Here is a 23,202-nt window from a genome sequence, read left to right as displayed (position 1 = left end):
AAAATGGCTATTGACAGCTTTACCGTATTTAATTTCACAAGCGAGTTAGTTATTTGAGCAGAACAGTGCATAGCGTGAACATAATGTCCATCCATCCATCCATCCATCCATCCATTTTTTTCTGCTTTAGGGTCGTTGGGGGGGTGGGGGTGGGGGTTGGAACCTATCCCAGCAGCCTTCAGGTGAGAGGCGGGGTTCACCCTGGACAGGTCACCCGTCCATCACAGGACCAACACATAGAGACAGACAACCATTCACACTCACAGTCACACCTACAGTCAATTTAGAGTATCAATCAGCCTCGTCCCCTCTTGATGTCTTTGGACTGTGGGAGGAAGCAGGAGTACCAGAGAGAACCCACACAGGAACAGGGAGAACATGGAGACTCCACACAGAAAGATCCCGAGCCGGGACTCGAACTTGGAACCTTCTTGCTGTGAGACGCCAGTGATAACCCCTGCTGGCCAATAATGTCTATATTCTCCTTAATTAAGGAACCAAGTCTACTGTGTGGTTTATTGATGTGGGTTTTTATTACATTGGGACAGCGAAAGAGGTTTGTCATACAGGAAAAAATCCTGTTTTGGCTACAGACTGGACCTGCTTGAAGAATCCATTCATTGTTGGCTGGGGTGTTTCCTCAGGAACCAAATGACTAAGTCCCACTGAGACTCAATTTTTTTTAATGCATGGTAAAATTGATATTTGAAGCTTGTCCAATGTGCAGGTATTTTCTCCTTTTAAACATTTAACTGGCAAAAAAAAAAAGGAATTTGTTCTTGATTATGGATTCTCACTTATATTTATCTCCTCCGTCTGTTTCTCTTTCTCTCCCACTCTCTCTCTCTCTTTCTCTCACTCCAGTACAAGAAGCATCGGCTTTCCGTTGGGCACACGAATAACTATGCTAAGTCAGTGGTCAATATGGCTGACATGGTAAGAATTGTATTGATCCTCTTCTAGGAAAGCTTGCCACAAGCACTTGCAGGTATAGGAGCTGAGCAAACATTGCAGTGATTTCTCATTTAACCAAGCTCACTCTCCTCATTTAAAACCTTTGCTGATTCGTGATATGCAGCGAACAGCCATTAACCGGTCACTCGTGAGTTTCCAGAGGACCGAGGAAACAGTGGAAGCCACATCTCAATGTGTGATTCTAGTCTCATTCGTGTGCTGTGCCACTGAAATCTGACCAGCTGCTGGGTCGTGTCTGTAAGCTGATGAGGCCGGTGAAGCTGAAGAGAGGTCATGCTTTTTGTCATGTCCTTGAGAGTGATCGTATGAAGCAGGGTCTGTTTGGGAATCGCACATCGATTTCCACGTACGAGTAGAACTGCCTTTTTTTTTTTGCTCATTGTGGGCTGCGTTCATCGAGGTTGTGGTCATACCACAGCAGCAGATTATAAGAAAGAGTCCATAATATAATTCTAGAATATATCAGCAGAAAGTGTGCTTGTTCGGAACTATGGACCCAGTCTGATTCCTGCAGACTATTTCCTGTGTGCAACATCCCCCTAACCAACAGCATATACTTGAAGTGCAAATCCCTTTTCATTGATTCAAATGTCAATATATGTATAAGACGAATCCAAGTGGCAAACGATGTCCAAATGAAACAGGAAACTAGACAGCACTCAGAAAGCAAACCTCCGCCAGGGAGGCTGTGTCCTTTTTGTAATTTGATCAAAATCTCTTCCAAAAGTCAATTACTTGTTTTTTGCAATTGTTCCAAAAGAAAACGATAGCACAAACAAGCTTGGAACGTAACTTTTGAAGTGAAAAAGCGAGCTATCTACTGTAATGTATTACTGAACTTGCTAATTTTGATCACTTTATGTCATCTGGTGTTTTGTCATTTCCACTCACTCAAGTACTTCCAGGTTTTATCATTTTAAAAAAGAAATTCATTAATATATACACCTGTTTTGTTTCCTCAGATTTTCAAGGAACAGCTTAATACTCGTATTGTACTAGTTGCCATGGAAACCTGGTCAGCCGACAACAAGTTCAACATCGACGATGACCCCATGGTGACCCTGAAGGAGTTCATGAAGTACAGAAAAGATTTCATTAAGGAGAAATGTGACTCTGTTCACCTTTTCTCGTGAGTCTAAATATTTCAGTGCTTCTCATGATAACCTGCTGCTGGACTTCTTCTGTCTGACAACCTTGTTTTTATCAGGGGTAATCGTTTCCATAGCAGCTGGGGCGGAGCGTCTTACATGGGAGGAGTTTGCTCCCTTACAAAGGGAGGAGGAGTCAATGAGGTACAATTATGAATACAGATATTACAAAGCACTGTTGATGTCTGTTAGATGTCAAGTACTATCATAACTTTGTACTAAGTGACACTGCTTGCATTTGTGTTAAAAAAAGTGTTTTGAGCATTCTGTTTCTGTCAGTATTAATCCAGTGATTTTTTTTTATTATTGGCTTGATCACTTCTTTTCATTCTCTTTTCATTTCCCGGCTGTCTTTCCCTACATCAGCATGGGAAAACAGATGAGATGGCTATAACTCTCGCTCAGTCTCTTGGACAGAACATCGGCATCTTCTCTGACAAGAAGAGGATTCTGAACGGTAAATCAAACCAGAGTGTGTCCTTTTTGTCCTTTCTATTTTAGAATGATTCGAGCATACGTCATTCATAACCCTCCTTTCTTTTGTGTTTCCAGGAGAATGCAAATGTGACGATCATTGGTCAGGCTGTATCATGGATGATGTTGGGTAAGTTGAGTATATAAACTCATCAAGTCATAACCTAAAGGCCACATTAAGTCATCTCTGACAGATACTAGTGACACATTATGCACATGTGCCACTGAGTTTCCAGGGTATCCTTACATTAATTATTTGAGGTAGAGAGTAAGGTAAAATGAATGAGTTGTTTGCTGTCGGTTTACAAAATATTTATCTATTTATTCTATTTCCATTTCTATTCTATTTTTTGTCCAACTATTCTGATGTCATACATGTCCATCCACTGTAGGGCTATTGCAGTTTGACAATCCACCACTAGGTGTCAGCTCATGTGCTTGTTTATAACTACAGTGGCTGTTCATGTTACATGCTATGTATTTTTTTTAATCAAATAAGCTATTAGGTGATGCCTCAGTCTGTGTATGTTTCCACTGTTTACACGTGTGCAATGTCTATTCTATGCAAGTTTCTTGTTCCACTGAAAGCGTTAGAATGTTGGTGTGTGTGTGTGTGTGTGTGTGTGTGTGTGTGTGTGTGTGTGTGAGTGTGCGTGCGTGTGTGTGTGTGTATAAGTGGTATAAATACCCCTCTTCTTAAATCCTTCTCGCGTTTTCCCTCTATCCCAAATGGGACAGCAGGTGAGCTGACGCTTGGTTAGAACGTTGCTTATGAACCAGCTGGCTGCCTTGGAAGGAGGGTTGTCAGTCATCACAACCTCTCTCATTTCATCAGACAGCACTACAGCCGTAATTACCCCCCCACCCCCCCACCCCCCCCCACCCCCCCGCTCAGCTTCTCTTTCTATTGAAATGATTTGAACAAATACAGTTTGATGTCTCTTTCCTATACACAGGCTGTATTTTTCATAATCATTTAGCACAATTTCCTTGAACGTTATGTGTATTCTTTACTTTTCGGACCGCCTGTTCAACATAAATCAGGATTTTTTCAAATTGATTTTCTTATTATGATTATAAAAGATAGATTCTCTCCTGCCATCGGAACGTCGGGACTTTTCATCACCTTTCGTCCATGACTAACCGATTGATACAGTCTGCAATGTCATTCTCATCTTAGCCCAATATCTGTGTACCTTCCTTGAAACTGCAGTACTTTCCCTTAACACTCCCTGTCCCTGCTGATTGGGTTGCCATTATAAACCTGCTTTTAAGTCAAGAGGTCACATGACAGAGGACATGTGACTCCGCACTCTCGTGTCTTCTGTTAATGGACCTGTTCTCTCTAAAATCAAGTCAATGGTATTTCAGACACTTGTATTCAATGTGCGACCTCAGTCATATCCATTGACGCAAATTTCTTTTGATCCCTCAGCACCTGCATGTCTGATCAGTCAAACTTGACGAAACTTTCGATTCTCACAATATTTTCACAGGCTTTATCTACTTTGTGCGTGTGTGTGTGTCTGCGTGTGTGAGGATTATCTGTTTGTTCATGGATACACGTTTATTTCTACACAGGGTGTAAGTGGTTGCTTCTTGTGGATGTCTTAAAGACTATCTACACTTACACAAAATTAGTATGTGTTAAGTCCTTGTTGGGTTTTTGGCAGTTACTTTTGTTTTCTTGTGGTTTTTCTCTCATGGGAGTGTAAGAAAAACTGGACAAAAAGTTGTATTTTAAATTGTTTTGTGTCAATAAGTGTGATTCACTGTTAGGCTCTTCATCGCCCATCATGAATGAATGAATGAATGCAGGAGTGAAGAAGGAACGACTGATCATTTCTCACCCAAATTTGTGCACTGGATTTCACAACCCTTGGAGCATTTTAACCATCAAATACATTGGAAATGTGGTGGTTCATTAAATGGCATCGAAGAATCTTGAACGGTGCCGGTTTAGGAAACTTTATGGTTGAAAAGGAATATCAATGATGCATTTCTGGATTGCTGAAGCACAAACAACTGTATTTGTATTTTTAATTTCTTGGATTCTACATTTTTATTTAAACTAATTCTTACTTATGACTGAATTATCTTAGTTCACGTTGTTAAACTATTGTTACTTTCACCAGTGAGTCATTCATTCCATTGTGGTTATCACCCTTTACTATATTATCATTTATTTATTTATTATTCTTTTTTTTTTTAACGCTACAACATTTTGACAAGATGTAGTTCCTGGCACCAATCTAAGAAACTGCATTGCAAACCCCACAAAATAGAGTACTGAGCTTTGGCAAATTTTTGGATAGAAAATTACCTAAAATATTGTAGTGTACTTAAACCATGATTAAAGGTGTTATTTGTAAGTAGTTTTGAATAACACATCACAAAACTTGCCCATCCGATGCCAATGTATTGAGATCTTTCATGATGTTAGCATGCTAACTAGCTAGCACTTAATGTGACAAGTTTGCTCCCCAGCTGTAGTTTCTCTCATGGGTGTAACATAAATTGAGTGGGCGATTGACAGGCAAAGGGCAAAGCAGCACATAAAAAAACATTCCCACTGTACTGGGACATCTGGATATCTGAACGGATGTCCAGACAGTTTTTTGCATTCCATCTGCTGGAGTTCACTCGCTCACTGCACATTAGGAAGGCTGAGGACTGGGCTGACAGTGTTGTATCCCTGGAATTGATCTGTTTTATCCACTAATATGCCAGATTCAATCATGTCCACATTCTATAGTGGTGCCACTGTTTCATGTGGAAGCTCTCTTCCAACCGTGCAAGGGCTAAGAACACATACCTTGCCTGAGCATGATATGGAATGTTCACACAACTTAGACAAACTGGACTCTGGGGGACAAACATGCTTAAGGAGGGTATGGATCACACTGTGTGAATTAGGCCTCAGACAGTTCAAAGATATGATGCTCCTTTTTAGTTTTTGGGAGTATGAATTATTGGCCAATTCTTACACATATCACCTTTAAAGACCATTACGCTCTCATAGAAGCATCATCTCTGCAGGCAGCTGCATTTCACTTGACATATCAAATAGCTTGAACCTCTGTGTGTCTGGTCAAGCTTTCAGTGAGTCCGACCGTTATTGCATTGTCTCCTCCACTTTCCCGATGAACCACTGAGTCAGAGACACTAACTGGATGATAAAGCCTGATAGTGTAGCTGAAGATTATAATGTTTAAATGCTGCTCAGATTCAGGAATGGGAGACACAAGACTATAAGTAGATTAAAATAGATGAGGATGCCATGTGGGCTCCAGGTATTGCTTTATTTAAAGCAAATTTAAGCAATCAAATTGACGTTTAGAAGTTGCTCCGATCCTTCATGAAAATCTGTGAAAAAAACAAGTGATCACTTTAGGGATACAATTGATAATGCAATAACTGTTCAAATCATCCACAATATGACTGCTTCTTTCTAGGACAAATTTATAAATGCTTACTTTTACATCCTTAATCATCCTACAAACCATAATCTTAGCGATACTGTATGTCTACCCCATGTTGTAGTGAGGATCCTCTCAACTGTGAGTATTGTATCCTTATGACAGATGCTATGGGTAAGCAATGCAAACTTCACTATACAGAGAAATCCTATCCTGCACTCATCTGTACTAACAGTCATCAGATAAAGATGTATTAATGTATTCTGGGTATGAGAAAGTCAATTTACATTTAATAAGGCTTAATTCAGGTTGCTAAGTGTTTTGGGGAGTGATTTCCTCTTCCACCCAGTATTATCGAAGGACGCTGTTTGTCGTGTAACCATGGTAACCGGCATAAATATGCTGCGGTTGTGTTGAACAGCTTCTACCTGCCCAAGAGGTTCTCCGACTGCAACGTGGAGGAATACCATAACTTCCTGAATGCCGGTGGAGGAGCGTGTCTTTTCAACAAACCTCTAAAAGTACATCAGACACACGTGCACATATACTTACACATGTAAATTAAATATACATGTGTCTCCTCTTTAATTTGAATATTAATTTTGCCCTTCAGCTGTTGGACCCCCCAGTGTGTGGAAATGGGTTTTTGGAGGCAGGAGAGGAGTGTGACTGTGGCAGCCCAGCGGTGAGTCACTGACTGGATGAACGATCATCAGCCAAATTTAAAGTGACGGGTTAATTACCCAACAACAGAGCCACTTGTTGTGTAATTTTTTTGTAACAGCTTTGAAATTAAAAAAAGTAATTGTATGATTACAGAGTTTGTCTAAAGAGACTTGAATGTTACAGGTGAAACAAAAAACTGAAAGGTGATGTGCTTTTGTCTTGTAGGAGTGTGCCAGAGAGGGCGAGAACTGCTGTAAAAAGTGCACCCTGACGCATGGATCCAAGTGTAGCGACGGACTCTGCTGCAACAACTGTCAGGTATCATAAAGAGTTCACTCCCAGTCCTTCCATCAGATGCTAGGGTGTTGAATTGGTTAGAAATAGAAGCACTGATTACCCATGATGAAAAGGTGAGGGAGTGACCCCTGAAGTATTTAGACTGTGGTATATTTTCAGCAGACTCCACACAACTATGGCACATTGTCACCCTCCATGTTCTGCACCCAATGTTCGACCTTCTGCATCATAATTTGAGTGCACAGATGCTTCTGTCTATTCTGAGACCGAGTGGAAAAATCGGCAATAAGTTTAAACTGCTTTTCTCAGGAACTGCATGTTCTTTTTATGAACATGCAGTATACTTTAAAAAACAGATTAAACTCTACATAACAGGTTTACTGTGCCCCACAATAAACAGGTACAGTGTAGCACAGCAATTTGACTCAATTGCTGCGCAGAGGACCAACACTTCCTGTTTGTTTGTGTGCTCCTGCAGATGGAGTTCTTGGGAGTTGTGTGCCGAAACGCCGTGAATGACTGCGATATCCCTGAAAACTGCACGGGCAACTCCAGCCAGGTGAGCTGCAACCAGAGCTACAACACATTGGAATATTCAAGACCATGAATTATTGAGGTATTTTTTCTGTCGTTGTATTTTTTCAGTGTCCACCGAATGTGCATAAAATGGATGGATACACGTGTGAAAAGGACCAGGTGAGAGAATTTTTGAAATTGTTCTTAAAAAATGGGAGCTTCTTCGTTTTTTTTTTAATTTATAACACATCGCTGCTCTCTTCAGGGTCGCTGCTTTAACGGCAGGTGTAAAACCAAAGACAAACAGTGCAAGTACATTTGGGGAGAGAGTAAGTCTACCATACTTGAGTGCATATAAATTTTCTTTTAACAAAGCTTTCAACACACTTCCATCACTACACACTAAACTTATCTTCCAGAATCTGCAGTGTAAAATGTCCTTGCAATCGTTTGGTTGTCATATTTGCTTCAGAGGCAACAGCAGCTGATAAGTTCTGCTACGAGAAGCTCAACATTGAAGGGACGGAAAAGGGCAACTGTGGCAAGGACAAGGACACCTGGATCCAGTGTAACAAACAGTAAGCTCCTCCTCTCTGCGACTGGAAGCTGGGCAGTTCTGGGTTAGTCTCCCCTCTGTGGTCTTCAGCTGCACCTCTGTGTTTCAGGGATGTTCATTGTGGATACCTGCTGTGCTCCAACATTTCTCCCGCCCCCCGACTAGGGGAACTACAAGGAGGGCTGACCTCGTTTTCAGTAGCCCGTCACAGCGCTTCTCTAGACTGCAGGTAAAGTCTCCTTCATTGCTGGCTTCAGTGCACACCCCTTAAAAAGTGATGTACATTGAATTTATCAATTGGTTTTGTATTTTCAGCTCTTAAGAATACCAAATAAAAAGTATGACTCAACCCAATTACTACTGTTCAGCTACAGTATGTCAGAGTTTGAAATGATCCAATGTCACCTTTTGCTTAAAACATTGAAGTCAAGTATTAATGTCAGTGTCTTCAGATCAAGGGTTGTCTTTTCAAACTTACCAATTCCTCTCTGATATGAGACATAATGGAGAATAATTTTGAGGAAAAGACAAATTGCTCATGGACAGTATGAAAAAAAAAGATTCAGAGAGAACAAAAATACTCCAAAAGTGATTAAATGAATATGTAACCCTGACATGGCAACAAAGAGAGTAAAGTACCGTCATTCTCACACTTTGAAGTGCTAATTCATCCAAAAGTGTTTTTTTTATGGTGTTGGTGACGGCATCGTGTTTGTGTGACAGTGGTGCACATGTGCTGATCGATGGAGACACTGACTTGGGCTACGTGGAGGACGGGACAGCCTGTGGGACGGACCGTATCTGCTTTAATCACAAATGTCTGCCCATCCAACAGTTCAACTTCAGCACCTGCCCCGGGACCACGGACAAGGCCATCTGCTCCGGACACGGGGTACAAAGACCCCCACCTAAACACTTCATTTTTTGCACATTATTGTTTTATGATGTGAACCTCGTTATAGGTAAACAGTCTCCTTGGGAGCCAAATGACTTTTGTGATTTTTGTTTGTCTGTTTGTTGTTGTTTTTTCTGCTGCAGGTGTGTAGTAATGAGCTCAAGTGTGTGTGTTACCTCGGCTGGGCAGGCGAGGACTGTAACTCCACATCTCCGTTCAGTTACCTGGTGGTGGGACCCACAGCTTCAGTTTCAGGTAGTGCCCGTAATAACTCGCTATGCGTTTCATTTCCTACCTGCCAATCTACTTCCTCTCCATTTATTCTGTCCTCCATTCAACTGTTTCTTTATTTCGCTCATTTTATTATCCTTCCCATTCACAAATTTTAATATGTTGAATATTTCATGCTCTTGTTTTTAACTGTTCATTACATTTCTATTTATTTTAGCTTCTGTGTTCTTGTCTGCTCATTATAACCAGCCATTCTATTTGTTTTTCGTTTTTTTTCACACTCATTCTTTGACGACAGGCTGATGTCTTTGACGGAGTGACTTGAGGTCAGATTGGAGTTCCTTTACAATGTATTTGCCCTGTCTTTGATGTCATTTCCTGGTTCTTTTTCCTCTTTCAACCCAACTTGAGCTCACCTCGGCCAGTTAGCTCTGACTATTATGTGTAAAGATCTGCAGATATCATGTTTTCCCCAAGGGGAACCTACAAGACGTCCTCTCAGAGTAGTGCTGTAGGGTGACGGCAGCTTGGTGGTTTCACTAGATTCCTTTTTGTTCTCCTTTTACCCCCCAACCCCCCCAACCCTCTGCTAAGTGTAGCCTGTTTTTGTGTTCTGCGGCAGTGTTTTGTGGTTTGTGTATCCCCGTGTGTCCACATTATCTTGGAAGCTAGAAGAACAATTCACACACATGTGGGTTCCCTCCTCCCTTTTCCTGTGTCTCAGGTATCACCAGTACCAACATCATCATTGGTGCCATCGTAGGCTCCATCCTCTTCCTCGCCCTCATACTGGCTGTTACAGCCTGGTGCTACAAGTGAGTGGACCAGTAGTCTGCCTGAGTTCTTATGTTGCACTGTGTTATCTCTTTAGCTGTATGTTTTTTTTATGCACATCCCTAAGAGTATAAACTTTTCATTACACGCTGTACCTCTGTATTAGTAAAACGATGCAATGTTGCTGACAAAAGTTAATGAAACTCTTCTTCGTCCTCCTCACAGAAGCTACAAGCAAAGGTGCTACGTCGAATCGGAGGTTCATCGAAGATTCTGCCGGTTTGCTCACTTTAATTTCAATCTCGATTTACATGACAGAAATTTGCCTCATTTGAGGATGTTTGGAAAGTTTTCTCAATTCAACCTCCTCCCGTGATAGATTTAAAATTTCCATTAACTTAAATGGTGTTTAATGACCATTAGGCTTTGATTTCTGCAGATCTCTTGTTGTTCAATCCATCAGCAAAAAAAAATGAAATAAAAAAGCATTTGAGATCAGCTGTGGGATCATGTGGAGGAAAAGCATTTCCTCACCTCATATCTTTTGCTGTAAGTCAATACCGCTTTGTAAATTTTCTATAACAAGTAGGGTTGGGTACCATTCATATTTCAGAATCAGAAATACGTTACTGATCCTAAAGGGGAACTTGGGTACTGCTGCAGTTCATCACACCCACTTAGGGAAACATAAAGCATGGGAGGTTATAAGAAGTACAGTAGGACTCTTTAATAACAACAGTGCTGGTGCAACAATTTGACTTGGTTGAAAGTGTAAGTGAGATGATCAGTAGGTGCACATGAACCATAAAAGCTGTTTTTTTCTATTTGTAGGCAAATGCCCCCAGGTGACTATGTGACAAAGCCCGGGGATGCAGATTCATTTTACAGCGACATGCCTCCGGGCGTGAGCACAAACTCTGGCTGCAGCTCCAAGAAGAGGTCAGCATGTCTGTCGCATCTGCAGATTTGCACCCTGTCCTTCACTCCCTCCATCCCATCCATTTCTCAGAACATCTCACTCTTTGGCTTCAGGTGTGCCATCTCATCATCAATCATTCATTTCCTTGCAAGTGTGTGTGTGTGTGTGAGTGTGTGTGTGTGTGTGTGTGTGTGTGCGTGCGTGCGTGCGTGTGTGCGTGCTCATGAACAGCACCAGTGACACCTTCTCTAAGTCACAGGTCAGTCGCTTCATGTGTTCTTGTAGATCATGTCATGTTTTTTAATGCTGTGATTTCATTAAGTGTCTGAACATTTTGAAAATGAGCCAAAATGTTGAAAATGATTGCTGAGCATTTCAGCGGAGCAGGATGGAGCAGTTCATACCTCTCAGCGTTTCATGTCACGTCCCATAACGTCGCCATCTGCTGCAAATGCATCTTCATCTCTTCATCTACCTCGGCCTCCCCCCTTGTCTGCATGTCTTCAACAGATGCAGTACAAGATTTAATGATTTGTAGCAGCTTAGTAGGACGGTGCACTGATAATACCGTGTCAATATCACGTGTACGTGTCTAGATCTAATGGCCTGTCACACTCGTGGAGCGAGAGAATCCCAGATGCCAAACACATCTCCGACATCTGTGAAAATGGGCGACCGAGGAGCAACTCATGGCAAGGTAACGCACATCGCATGCTGGTGTGAACGTTGCAGCGTAACGCAATAAGTGAGGCAAAAATGAATATTCATGTGATTGTGTTGTTTCTCATCAGGAAATCTGAGCGGTAATCGCAAGAAACTGAAAGGAAAGAAGTTCCGTGCTCGCTCAAACTCCACAGAGTAAGTTCCCTGTCAGGTGAAGGTCGTGTTGTGAGGTCGACAACATTATACATGATCACAAACGCTGCTGTAAAGTGGCTGGTGTTATTCCACATTATAAAAGTTCAAAACTACAGCTAAACTTGTACTAAAGAACAACTTTATTGTTTGACTGACGTGTTTTTTGGCCTTCATCAAGATGCGCGTGGCCGCAAGTGTAGTCGGAGGTCTGACCTTTTCGGTATTTTTCTTTTCCTTGGCAGTCGCTTAAGTTGGCCCAGAAACCCCAACATTATTCTATATTGTCAACAAATTCAATGAAACAAATGAAACTAACAATGCGATAGTCTGTCTCTCAACATGTGATAACTTCTCCATTCGCTGGACAAAAAAAAAGTTTTTAACACAAAATTCGTGATTTGATTTTAAAAAGCAAAAAAATAAGTAATTGATCATTTGTGAGAGGGAGAAAACAATTAGTAGCCACAAGATAGAAGTTGCGTGGAAGAGTATTATATTCACTTGAGGAATGAACAACTTAATCATCTCATGAATTCGGCTATGAATGTAACACTTTTTTTCAAGAATAACAAAAGCAGGTTATCACCAGCCCCATCCATTAAAGCGGTGAATAAAATCTGAACGCAAGTGGTCGATAGCGTCTGTTGAAGATGCACGAGAGAAACAGGAGTTAGTGGCCCTGCTGTTTACTTGTAATCAGGAGAGATTTTAAAAAACTCTAAATATTCATGTCAGAGATGAAGAGTTTGCTTTAATGATAGGTTTAAAGGGAATATTTCATCTCTTGGCTTGTGAACGAATGAATATTTGCACTTTTGCCTGTTGACTGTGAATGAAGAATCAAGCATGGGCTGCCTCCCAGCCTGGCATCTTGGTTTGTTTGTTTGTGGTTTTGGAGGTCTTGAACCAGTCTGCAGTGCACCTCCTCTCATTGCAAGCATGAGTCTGACTGACTGGAAACCAGCTGCTTGGAATGATGTGACATGTAACCAATTTGCAACTGAGCCCGTAGCACACGACACAGTTCTTTGTGATTTCCATGGTGCTGTTGTCATCTGAACCCACACGCAGGTCTGTCCACCATCTTCTCATTGTTCTCTCAATTGCATCTTGGTGTTCAGGATATCTTTGCTCTGCTCTGCTGTCCTAAAATATCTCCTCTTCCTCTCTCTCTCTCCACACACATTCTCTCTCTCTCTCTCTCTCTCTCTCTCTCTTTCTCTCTCGCTTGTTTCTGGAGGGTTTCTCTCCTTTTCATTTCTGTTCCTTTTCTCTCTTCTCTCCCTCCTTGTGTTGTGTCTATCACCCCCTCCCACAGGTATTTAACCCCTCGCATCAAAACAGAGTTTTATGATGTAACTAAATGGGTAGAAGATGTGAATAGAAACACTCAAGGACCGTACCTTAGGTATTATCTCAGACCATGTCCCGTACGCCACATGCTTGTCTAGAAATCCCTCACTTTTGGTTTGATTTGTGGTTTGGTCAAGGAAAGAAAAGAACATCTGGCCTTTATCTGCATTCGTATTAAAAAGTAAATAATCTAGCTGGCATGTTATCTCTTGACAGTCTCTGTAAAGGGTTGCTGCTGAGCTTCTATAAAAAAAGATGACTTTTTATTTAAAATCTCATTTTATTTATTTTCTCTTCTTTTGAATTCTAGTTTCCCTTTGCATTTTTACTTTGCAGATTTTATTTTCAGCAAACCGCTCTGCTGTAGTGATTGATGGAAAACTGGCTATTTCTTATTGTGCTACAGTTCTAAATACAAACAGTTCTTTTGTACCGAATTTCTCTTTTTCCCTTCTTTGCTCCCCCCACTGTCTCTTGTTACCTCTGCATGTTGAATGTTGTTGTGTCTTCGCCGCGCTCCCAGTGACCTCATGTGCACTCGCATCAGTACGATGTCACTGCCAAGATTAACATTTTGCACGCTGCTCTGACATCACTGCGCTGCTGTGACCAACCGAGGGCCACCACCCTGATATCGCTCAAGGTCTATGGATTATTACACTCACACAAGCAACCGGGTTCCCTCGAGAACTTCCAGAGGGTTCACAGTCGCCCCCTCCCCCTCCCGTGTCATCTCCCTCACAATCAGTCAGCATAGTAATCTATAGACCTCCCATGTGTCTCTGAGCTCATTTGTGCTGCAGGCATCGACTGAAGAAACATTCTGACTGAGTGGAGGGATGTGGAGGGATTTGGAGAGCGGCAGTCAGGCAGCTCCCATTTCTCACATCAAGCAATAATACTTTTAGTTGTTGCAACAACTGGAATCGTAATAAATCACTAATTTAAACAATACCATTGAAAAAAGAGCACTGCTGTATTCAAACCAGGCCTGCAGAGCTTCAGATTATGTTTCAGATATCACTGCAGAAAATACCAGTTGAACTTTCCAAACTGTATTTTTTTTGTATATATATATATATCCGGTAGGAGTGGGCCCAACCAATACTTGATAATACGTTCTCACATGATTTTAGGATGGTAAAAGTACACAAATACTTTACCTTAGTAGAGGGACAGATACTTCAGTAAAAAAGAGAACCTAGAAGTGCATTCAACAGGACATTTCTACCAGCTGTTTCTGCACATTTTAATGTAATGCAATGTAATGCCAAGATGTGCGGACATAAATGTTAAAATGCAGGTGGAACATTTAAAACGTTCTGCTTGTCTGTATGAAAAGAAGTTGATGTGCAGCATTCTTTATTGAAATTACAACATGGAGGCTGCTGTAAAATCAATTTTAAATGAAAATCTGCTTTATTTAGTAGAAGACATGCTGTCACAGTGCAAGTGATATCTTAAATGTCTTTAAAAATACACTGCCAAATCATTCAGTTATTGCTGATCAACCTGTTAGGTAAGTTTATGTAAGTTATATGTGAATACTTTTTAAGGACACCCTCCACTCCCTCCACTATGTAGGCCAGGCCTCGTGGTTACGGTGACTACGCAGCAGCAGCGGCGGCGGTGGCGGTGGCAGTGGCAGTGTAAACAACTGCTGTTCATGGCTCACTGTGGCTGTCTCCCTCTGATTCTCCTTCCCAGCACCGGTCTGGTCTTCTCTCCCAGTCCCCTCGTCATACTCACTGCTCTCATCATAACACGCGCTCAGATCGCCTTAGCAGCATGCTCGTCACCGTGGCTGAACTCTGCTTGTTGGTGTGTCGAGGTCTAATGCTGAAAAATGAATGCTGCTGCTGGATGAAGCATGTGAGTTGCAGGAAACTGTGACAGTATCCGAGCCGCTGCTGGGAAGCGTGCAGAGGTACCAACTGGGATCAGACATTGCCCCGAAAAGCTGATGGATGGTCTTATTTTTGTATTTTTTCTAACAGATTACATCATCTGTTTCAGCTTTTAGGGGCAATCTTACTCTGTAGCCGGGTGAAAGCTGAACAATTAGAGCAGCAACAGAGGATGTTGCCCAAAATCACAGATCCAACATTAGCTCAACCTCCTGAATCCAACATCGTTTATCCATCTGTGTCTTTGGCCAACTTAATCCAAATAATCCAACTAGAACAGAAGAAACAGTTGTTTAATGATGTCACTTCCTCTTCTGCTTCAGGACCCTTTCCCCTGCCAAGTCTCCCACTTCCTCTACGGGATCTATTGCATCCAGCAGGAGGTACCCTTACCCTATGCCCCCCCTCCCTGATGACCAGAGGAAAGCCAACAGGCAGAGTGCCAGGGTAAGTACCCGTGTTGTCTGTGGGGTCAGGACATTATCAGGTTGATATTGCTCAGTTGGGAAATGCTAATGAACCTAGCAGGCAGCAACACGACAGAATTACTGTCGAAAATTAAAAATACCACAAAATGTTGGCTGGAGAAAGATGAAGTGGAGTCTGAACTTGTCAGGATACTTAAACTCAAAAGGTAGTAAGTAACTCAGTTCATCTCCCATTTTCAAGATTTTTTTGTTTGTTTGCTAATTTGAACCTGGCATCGCCTCATATTTTGGGAAGAATTAAGAATGTAAGTGATGTGAAAATTGGCAAAACATTTTTTTAGATTACAAAATATTTGCCAGCAACAACAACAATGGTATATCAGACAATTAGCAAAACAAAATAACCATAAATTATCTTTGTTATTACTTATTGATACATTACTCATTGGCAAAAAAATATTAAAAAAAAACAAACTTCAAATAGACAATTAGAAAAACCTTGTTTATGAATACTTTGAAACGGGTGTTTGTGACTCTTTGGGAGTCAACTTGTGTGTGGGAACATTCGTCTTTTTGAATTAGAAATAAAGAAAAGAAATGAAATTCATGAAATAATTTGACTTTTCTATTACACTAAGTGCAAAGACAGAAATGACGTAACTAAACGGTGAAACGTGTTTAAAATGTCTCTTCTCTTGTCCTCTTCTCTGTCTCCAGCTGTGGGAGACTTCAATATAACAGCCGTCTTATCTGCTCTGCTAAAGACCTTGAGGAACTACAGTTGTCTCTCCTTTTCTATGAACGAAAAACACAAAAATGAAACAAATTTGACTCTAAACAACAAAAGAGAAAGAAAGAGAGGGAGAGAGAGAGAGAGAGAGAATCCCCCCCCAACAGAGTGAGAATAGGCTGGGGTATGAGTGAGTTATTGTCCACATGCGTCTCTGAGGCGGTCTCGTCAGTCGGCATCATTCAGTGGAGCGACGGCGGAGAAAAACCGGGTCCACTGAGACCAGCTGGAGCTCAGACTGAGCTGTTCCCGTCTGCTCAGGTTTCACCTAATGGGACTAGAAACCCCCCTCCCCCACCAGTCCCACCACTCCTCACCTGCTGTCCTCTTACCTGGATCCTCAGTTTGAAGCTCCTTCCAGTACAGGAGCCAGGAGCATGTCATGGTATCACGCTGCATCCCATCGTTTTGACTGAGTCACTGTAGAAACACTGAATGCATGTTGAACAGCAACCTCCTCCCACCGGTCACAGACGAGAAGAACAGTGGTTTAGACAGAAAGCATGCGAGGAGCAGTGATTCGATACCGTCTGTAGGCTTAGAAACTTTCTTGCCACTATAGGTAACCATATTGTATCACCAGTTATACCCCATCACCCCCACCCCGGCTCCTCCCCCTCCTCCTCCTCCTCCTCCTCCCCCTCAGTTGTTTTTGCCTGTGTATATATGTAAAGTAAAAATACAAGAGAGTATTTGTTTTGCTGTTACCTCTATAGCTTTCTCCATCCACAGCAGAATGTACAAGTGTTTTATCTTCTTAACACTGGTGTCATCCATCTCTGGGAGAAACACACACAGTAATGACTGACGGAGTATTGACCAAGATGTTGAATGTGGTCCTTGATGAGTATTAATTTAGCAAAAATTTCAATTGTTTCATGTGTCTTTCCTGCGCAAAGTAAATGGATGGTGTAGTTATATATCACACAGGTTTTCCATCAATAACGTTAAGGTTAGTCTCCCCCCCCCCGACTCATTTGGATGCTTGAGATCAAAACATTTCCACAGTAAGAGCATCACTTGAATGCGATAAGTCAGTAATGTGAGTTGATAACGTAAACTCGGCGAGAATCTGGAAAAAATGTGACTGAAATGTGATTTTTTTTAAATTTATTTAGCTGTGACGATTGAGATATATAGCCTTGTAAATGACTAACTATGCTGTACAGTGCTTGCTGTTTGAGCTTGTGAAGACCAACAGCATGACAGTTTATATCAAATTATTTCTCTGGTAGGCTATTTTGTGAGACCATCAATGGGAAATGAGCATGTCAATGGAAAAGGTTTTCCCTCTCTGCCTGTCACTGTGTATGGAAGTTCAATTCTGCCAGTAAAAAGAACATAAAAAAAACCCAACAAAAAACAAAACAAGACAAAAACAAAAAACAAAGATTAAAAACTTACAACATTCAATAAACAATAAACTTAAAACATTCCCACAAAACATAAGAATTTATATTATGAGATGAGAGGGCAGAATTATAAGATATACAAAGTCAAAATTATGAGACACAGTCATAAATATGACTTTTAATATGTCCTTGTTGATTCCTCCCTAGCAAAATTGTAAATTGAAATCTAAATAGATTTTACATAGTTAATTAAAAGTCGTTAATTTTTTTGGGAAAAAATTGCATTTCATCTTATAATATTTGATTTTTTATCTAAATAATATGACGTACCACTGGAATATATTTACCCTCAAGGCTAACTGTATGTTTGTTTGTTTTTTACCGGCAGAGTTGGGCTTCCATACAGTTGTCCTGCTGGGTCTGTGCAGCTTAGAGTGTCCGTAGCACCTCACAGGACTCGTGGTTTTAAAATGATTGAGAATGGAGATTGTGCTTTGACTGATCCATGCCAGCGTAGCTGATTTATTTTAAAAACAAACTCCGTACAGTACAACTCCCTGAAACCAAGGTCTTTGTACAGTTCCGACTCATTGCTCTACCTTGTAGAAACTGTTGTCTCCTGTTTGCCATTTAGTTCTTGGTCTGATGTGGGCACTCGTTCATTTGTAATTCATGTGTGCTTTAGGCTTTATAGGTAATATGATCTTCACAATATTGCTACTAGTATATTTTTTATTAAGTACCTTTGTAATGTTCACTTTTTTCTCAGCATTATGTACAGCAACATTTCAAACCGTAATTAAGTGCATTATTGTAATTATGTGTGTTGATGAGTTTGAATGAGTTTTTAAAAACACATTTGTCCCATTAGGGCCCACAGCAGACATTCCACTGTCATGTGCTGTTAGTTCGATAAAACAGTTGGACGAATCTGTGATGAAATGAAATCTGGACGAGCTCATGATTTGCCTTCCATTGGAGCTCTTTGCTTTTTTTCCCCTGACCTTCATCAGGTTTTTGTCAGCGTGCATGGGGGGCTGCAGAGCATCATCTTAGAACTTAACACGATCCTGCGCCGGACTTTGCACTCTACAAAATTCAGAGGATCTTGCGGTTCTCTGTTAAGGATGGGACCATACAGGCTGCAGTGTTTTCTGTGATTGTACAGCTGTCAATCATCATGGTGGACTGACAGGCCCTACCAGGATGACTCTCCTCCGTCTGGCCAGAGACTCGAATGTATCCGTCTACTGGACCACGCCAACCACCTAGTCTCGACCACATGGTCCCATCCCGCCAGCTCTTTTCTCCCACGGACACATCGGCACCCTGCTCCAGGAACCTTTAGCCTCCCACATGTACTACTATAAATACCGCAGTTGCTGTCTTTTTTTAACATCCGTTTATTCTTGCCTGTATGCTGTACAGACTGATGCAAAAATCAATCCCCCTATTTTTTTCTCCTAATCATTCAGCATTGTAATATATTTAATATAAAATTAAACTTTCATCAACACGACCGTCTATGCTGACTTTTCTAACATACTATGTATAAATTACTGCCAGTTAATTACACACTCATTTATTAGTGCTTTTATAGTACAAAATGGTACATGAGTAAATACAAATAAACACGCTGTTCTCTTCCAGGACACACATGCCCTCTTAGTACAAGGCACGAGTGTCCTGGTGGCGCCGTTACAGGTGCAAACCGTCCAGGCTTCTGCCAGCACCCATGAAAAAGTCCACGTTGCTCAAGAACGCTACTGTGAAAGTTGTCTCAGTTGCTTCAGCCTGTCTTGATGGATGGCTTTTGTTGTCATGGTTACTTCTTCATCGAGTGACTCTCGGATACAGTTTTTCAGGTGGTCGATACCAAACCCAGTGGCGGCGGAGACGGGAACCACGTGCTTGAAGGTCATGTATTTCTCTGGTATCATGTCATCAGGCAACAGGTCACAGAACTCTGCAGGAGAGAATACAAAAACCCTATTGTTAAAATACACGTTGTGACTCATGTTCTGCTAGGCTGCTCTAGTGTCGGACCACAGTTAGTGGGTCTGTGATATCTGGACAGCAGATATTCAAGATATCATGTAGATGATGTCAAGGCATCACTTGGGAGTCAAACTGCCGTTTCAATCCAGAGAGAAGTGGCTGTTGTGCTGCATTCGCTGTGTAGGACAAGCGTTGGCCTGCTGTAGGAGCATTTCCGCATTTGCACACTTGAGCAGCATTTTATTCATTCATCTCCACATCCACATTTGTTAATATTATTTTGTCCTGAATATACGAGAAATACATTCTTCTACTACTGCCATTGTGAAAGTTTTAGCTTTGAAGAGAGGTCACATCATCTGTGTCTTCAATCAAAGTTGTTAGGGACAAAAGCTAATATTTCAGTAAGTACTTACCTTGTGGGTTTTGAAGCTGCTCTCTCAGCTGGGCGAGTTTCTCCTCAGCATCAGGCAGATCCATCTTATTCACCACCAGTAAAGCAGCTTTGCTCACAAGCTCCTCCTTGTACAGCTCCAACTCCTTGTATGAGAGGGGACAGATGACAGGAGAGACAGACAGAGTGATGAGCCAGGGGTCACGTCAGGTGCCTGTGCCACTATACAAGACATGTTTCTGTCCCACCTTGGTGAGGAGCTGCACGGCTTCAAAAGCTGACCTGAGGGGCGTTTTAGTTGCTAGCTGAAAGCCGCTAACATCCACCTACAGCCAGAAACGTAACCACCACAGCTAAGTTCACACTGACCAATACTTCATCATGCAAGTTAATATTTGGTACCATATTCAACTTCAAACATGACAACACACCACAAACAGCAGCTGCTTGGTTCTCTCCACGTGTTTGAGGAACTTGTGGCCCATGCCTTTGTTTAAGTGAGCGCCCTCGATCAGGCCTGGAAGATCAGCAACTGAGATCTAACAGTAAAAACAGAAATAAATGTTAAAAGTAAATGTTTAAATCAACAATAACTATACGCCAAATAAATACCGTGCATTTTCATACCTGCTTGTAGTCTTTATACATCAGTTTGCCAATTTCCGGCTTCACGGTCGTGACTGTGTAATAACACAAGCAGTGAAATATCTCAGCAACCAGAGGAATGTGTCTCTCTAAGAATCAGAAATGCTGAAGTAATCACAGCCTGGCACTTACAAGCATAATTGGCAATCTGAGGTGTTGCGTTAGACATGGCCGTCAGGAGACTAGACTTTCCTGCATTTGGAAACCTGGTGGTGACAGAACATAAATCAGAAATAAGGGAAATGAAATGGAACGTGTGTGTGTGTGTGTGTGTGTGTGTGTGTTCACTTACCCAACCATGCCCAGGTCAGCGATTAGTTTCAGGTCTAGTCTGATGTGCTTGGCTTGACCCTTTCCAGGATGGAACTCAGAGGTGAAGGAACCTCCGTATCCTCCTTTAGCCAGGAGTATACGATCCCCCTCACTATTCAGTTCACCTTAGAAGAGGAAACAGGCCAGAAACACGTAAAAACACTACAATGAGGTTAAAATGTAACTGAAAACTAAATTGGCTATTTAACTTGAACATTGAGGTGGACCGTTTCCATGTGCTGAAACATTCATTTGGGGATTAACTTTGAACCTACCAATTATCTTATCATCATCAGTGGTGACCGTGATCCCAACGGGAGCAAAGATATCTTGGTCTTTCCCCTTCGCTCCCTTCAGCGAACGCACACTGTGGATAAATAACACTTACATTACTCATAAGCACAAACGCTGACGTTGAGTGATGGAACAGGAAATCATTTGGACAAGCTCACCTGCTGTTGGCTCCTGATCCAGCAATGAAGCGTTTCAGAGGGTACTTCTCCTTAATCTTCCTCAAGGTCATGTTCTTTGCAGCCACCACCCAAACATCTCCCCCGTTCCCTCCCTGACCCCCCAGCCGTGGTAAACCCATGCCGCCGGTGCCTCCACGGACATAAAAGCGGAGATTGTCAATAAAGTTCCCATACTAGGAAAAGAAAGGGGAAAAAAAAGGCAGACACATCTTTGTTCAAAATAATTAGTTTGAATTCAGTGACTCAAATGTTTGAGCTTTTACTAACATGTCATGATATGTTTGTCTAGATTACTCCTCTATTCACCCAAAAGGAAATCCATACAAGTATGATCCGTACGGATGACGTCAGAAGGACTCAGACCCTGCAGGTGACTGAGTATCGCTGGCGAGGCTTCACCAATTAAATGTTTGTTTCATGACACCAGGAATTTGATCACGTTTCCTTGACAGTTTAAAAAGGACATAAAACGTTGCTTGATTTATGCATTAATCCTCAAAACGTACTGGTTTGCCATATAGTGGCTCACTGGTGAGATTACATCCAATGTGAGGCCAGAATAATTAATTTATGTTTCAATATGAACTAGTTGGTTGCATTAATTTTTAGGAAATTATACGTGAAGAATAATTTTGTCAGATGTTTCTTGGATGCAAAAAGCTGATATCAAAATTCGATAATCAACTTCATCATTTAATGAAATGTTCCCCGTATAATTAATAGCCGATCTTTCTCACAAGGATCACATTGTAGGCTGTGCATTCTATATTGTTTTGATTAACTAAAAAGAGCCTAAACACTGCACTCTTGCTTCCGGACATAAAATCACCTTAAAATGTTCAGACACCGACTAGGATAAAACTGTATGGCAACAGAGGTCAACATGTTCAGCCAGCAGACGCTCGCACATTAGCTAGCCCGTCAGCGTCCATACACATTATTGCTGATTCAATTACGTTCATGACAACGATGCTTGATTACTTACTTTTCGGAGGCAAATTCGACTTAACTGAACCATTCTCAGTGGCGTTTATTCACATTTCATCCATGCTAGCAGTCGAAGGCGTGTTTCGTTTCAGGACCGGAAGCACTACTTTACTCCGCGGACATCTGTAGCCTGCGTTGGGTCACGTGGCCAGCGATAACGCTACTGCTATCAAGTAAACAAACCGTAATTGTTTTACGCCTTACATTCTTGTAACAATTATACATTTAGGAGGTGGACCATAATTAGATATTTTTTTAAATAATAGAGACATACCTGGATTTTACAGAAAGGGGTTCCTCTCCGTTGTCACGTGACCATTGCAGTAGCAGTCCGGTGAGACTCCGATTCGAGAGCTAGAAGTTGCTAAATTTATGCATTCGAGACTAATTGTAATTATCGTGAATAGGAAATTTGGGGATGTAAACGTCTCAACAGGGAAGGTCACACGGACACCTCACATAATACAATAAACATGGTTCAGTCAGATTAACTCCCTTGTAATCCAAACACAGTGGTTCAGTCTGACGATTTCTGTTGTGCAGTCCAGTTTCAGTTATTACAACAATGACTACTCCTATTAAAGATGTGATGACCCCTCACAAACCTACAGTTTTCTCAGAAACTCCAAGTCTTCCCATGGAACGTGAACGCACCATTCGACCCTACTTGGAAAACCAAAAACAAACAAAAAAATATCTGTAACGTTTAAACAAGACAGTTCAGGAGCAATATTGGTCATAAAATGTATTTAAAATAATAAATAATAATCTGGTATATAGCAAAGGGATTGTAGTCAAAATATTAAAAAAAATACAAAATAAAATAAAGGACGGA

At 41.4% G+C, this 23,202-nt stretch overlaps 2 protein-coding genes across 4 annotated transcripts in view; one reads left to right on the top strand and one right to left on the bottom strand.

The window, feature by feature from the left end:
• adam22 (ADAM metallopeptidase domain 22) overlaps positions 1 to 19,071 on the top strand; it is a 60,373-nt gene extending 41,302 nt beyond the window's left edge. The window contains exons 10-32 of one of the 3 annotated variants that reach the window (XM_086218475.1): positions 865 to 936; positions 1,938 to 2,104; positions 2,183 to 2,267; positions 2,490 to 2,580; positions 2,676 to 2,727; positions 6,438 to 6,537; positions 6,630 to 6,701; positions 6,908 to 7,000; positions 7,458 to 7,538; positions 7,625 to 7,675; positions 7,761 to 7,824; positions 7,968 to 8,073; positions 8,161 to 8,280; positions 8,775 to 8,943; positions 9,090 to 9,201; positions 9,902 to 9,992; positions 10,177 to 10,230; positions 10,783 to 10,983; positions 11,467 to 11,567; positions 11,662 to 11,728; positions 13,047 to 13,136; positions 15,312 to 15,435; positions 16,134 to 19,071. In XM_086218475.1, coding sequence (XP_086074601.1) covers positions 865 to 936; positions 1,938 to 2,104; positions 2,183 to 2,267; positions 2,490 to 2,580; positions 2,676 to 2,727; positions 6,438 to 6,537; positions 6,630 to 6,701; positions 6,908 to 7,000; positions 7,458 to 7,538; positions 7,625 to 7,675; positions 7,761 to 7,824; positions 7,968 to 8,073; positions 8,161 to 8,280; positions 8,775 to 8,943; positions 9,090 to 9,201; positions 9,902 to 9,992; positions 10,177 to 10,230; positions 10,783 to 10,983; positions 11,467 to 11,567; positions 11,662 to 11,728; positions 13,047 to 13,136; positions 15,312 to 15,435; positions 16,134 to 16,154 — 2,184 coding nt within the window. In that variant the 3' untranslated portion in view covers positions 16,155 to 19,071. The remainder of the gene's footprint in view (positions 1 to 864; positions 937 to 1,937; positions 2,105 to 2,182; positions 2,268 to 2,489; positions 2,581 to 2,675; positions 2,728 to 6,437; positions 6,538 to 6,629; positions 6,702 to 6,907; positions 7,001 to 7,457; positions 7,539 to 7,624; positions 7,676 to 7,760; positions 7,825 to 7,967; positions 8,074 to 8,160; positions 8,281 to 8,774; positions 8,944 to 9,089; positions 9,202 to 9,901; positions 9,993 to 10,176; positions 10,231 to 10,782; positions 10,984 to 11,466; positions 11,568 to 11,661; positions 11,729 to 13,046; positions 13,137 to 15,311; positions 15,436 to 16,133) is intronic. The other 2 variants (XM_086218474.1, XM_086218473.1) reach the window with 2 other exon arrangements.
• On the bottom strand, positions 18,956 to 22,525 carry gtpbp10 (GTP-binding protein 10 (putative)). The gene is made up of 10 exons (XM_086218479.1): positions 22,366 to 22,525; positions 21,360 to 21,553; positions 21,183 to 21,274; positions 20,888 to 21,032; positions 20,728 to 20,801; positions 20,578 to 20,630; positions 20,382 to 20,489; positions 20,199 to 20,276; positions 19,973 to 20,096; positions 18,956 to 19,524 (listed from the first exon to the last, which is right to left on the bottom strand). The coding sequence occupies exons 1-10, from the start codon at positions 22,396 to 22,398 to the stop codon at positions 19,322 to 19,324; spliced, it is 1,104 nt and encodes a 367-aa protein (XP_086074605.1). The 5' UTR covers positions 22,399 to 22,525; the 3' UTR covers positions 18,956 to 19,321.
• Positions 22,526 to 23,202: the final 677 nt, after the last annotated feature.

This window comes from Aulostomus chinensis, chromosome 11 (assembly GCF_037954235.1).
Source record: "Aulostomus chinensis isolate RoL2024-O1b breed Wild chromosome 11, RoL_Achi_v1.0, whole genome shotgun sequence".
Lineage (NCBI taxonomy): Eukaryota > Metazoa > Chordata > Actinopteri > Syngnathiformes > Aulostomidae > Aulostomus > Aulostomus chinensis.
This window is presented reverse-complemented; position numbering and strand designations above follow the sequence as displayed.

Excerpts from the sequence above, each read along its gene's own strand:
- gtpbp10 (XM_086218479.1), bottom strand. The coding sequence starts at position 22,398 with ATGGTTCAGTTAAGTCGAATTTGCCTCCGAAAA. Across the intron at positions 21,275-21,359 it reads GGATCAGGAGCCAACAGCAG|TGTGCGTTCGCTGAAGGGAG; the intron begins GTGAGCTTGTCC and ends ATTTATCCACAG. Across the intron at positions 21,033-21,182 it reads TGATGATGATAAGATAATTG|GTGAACTGAATAGTGAGGGG; the intron begins GTAGGTTCAAAG and ends TCCTCTTCTAAG.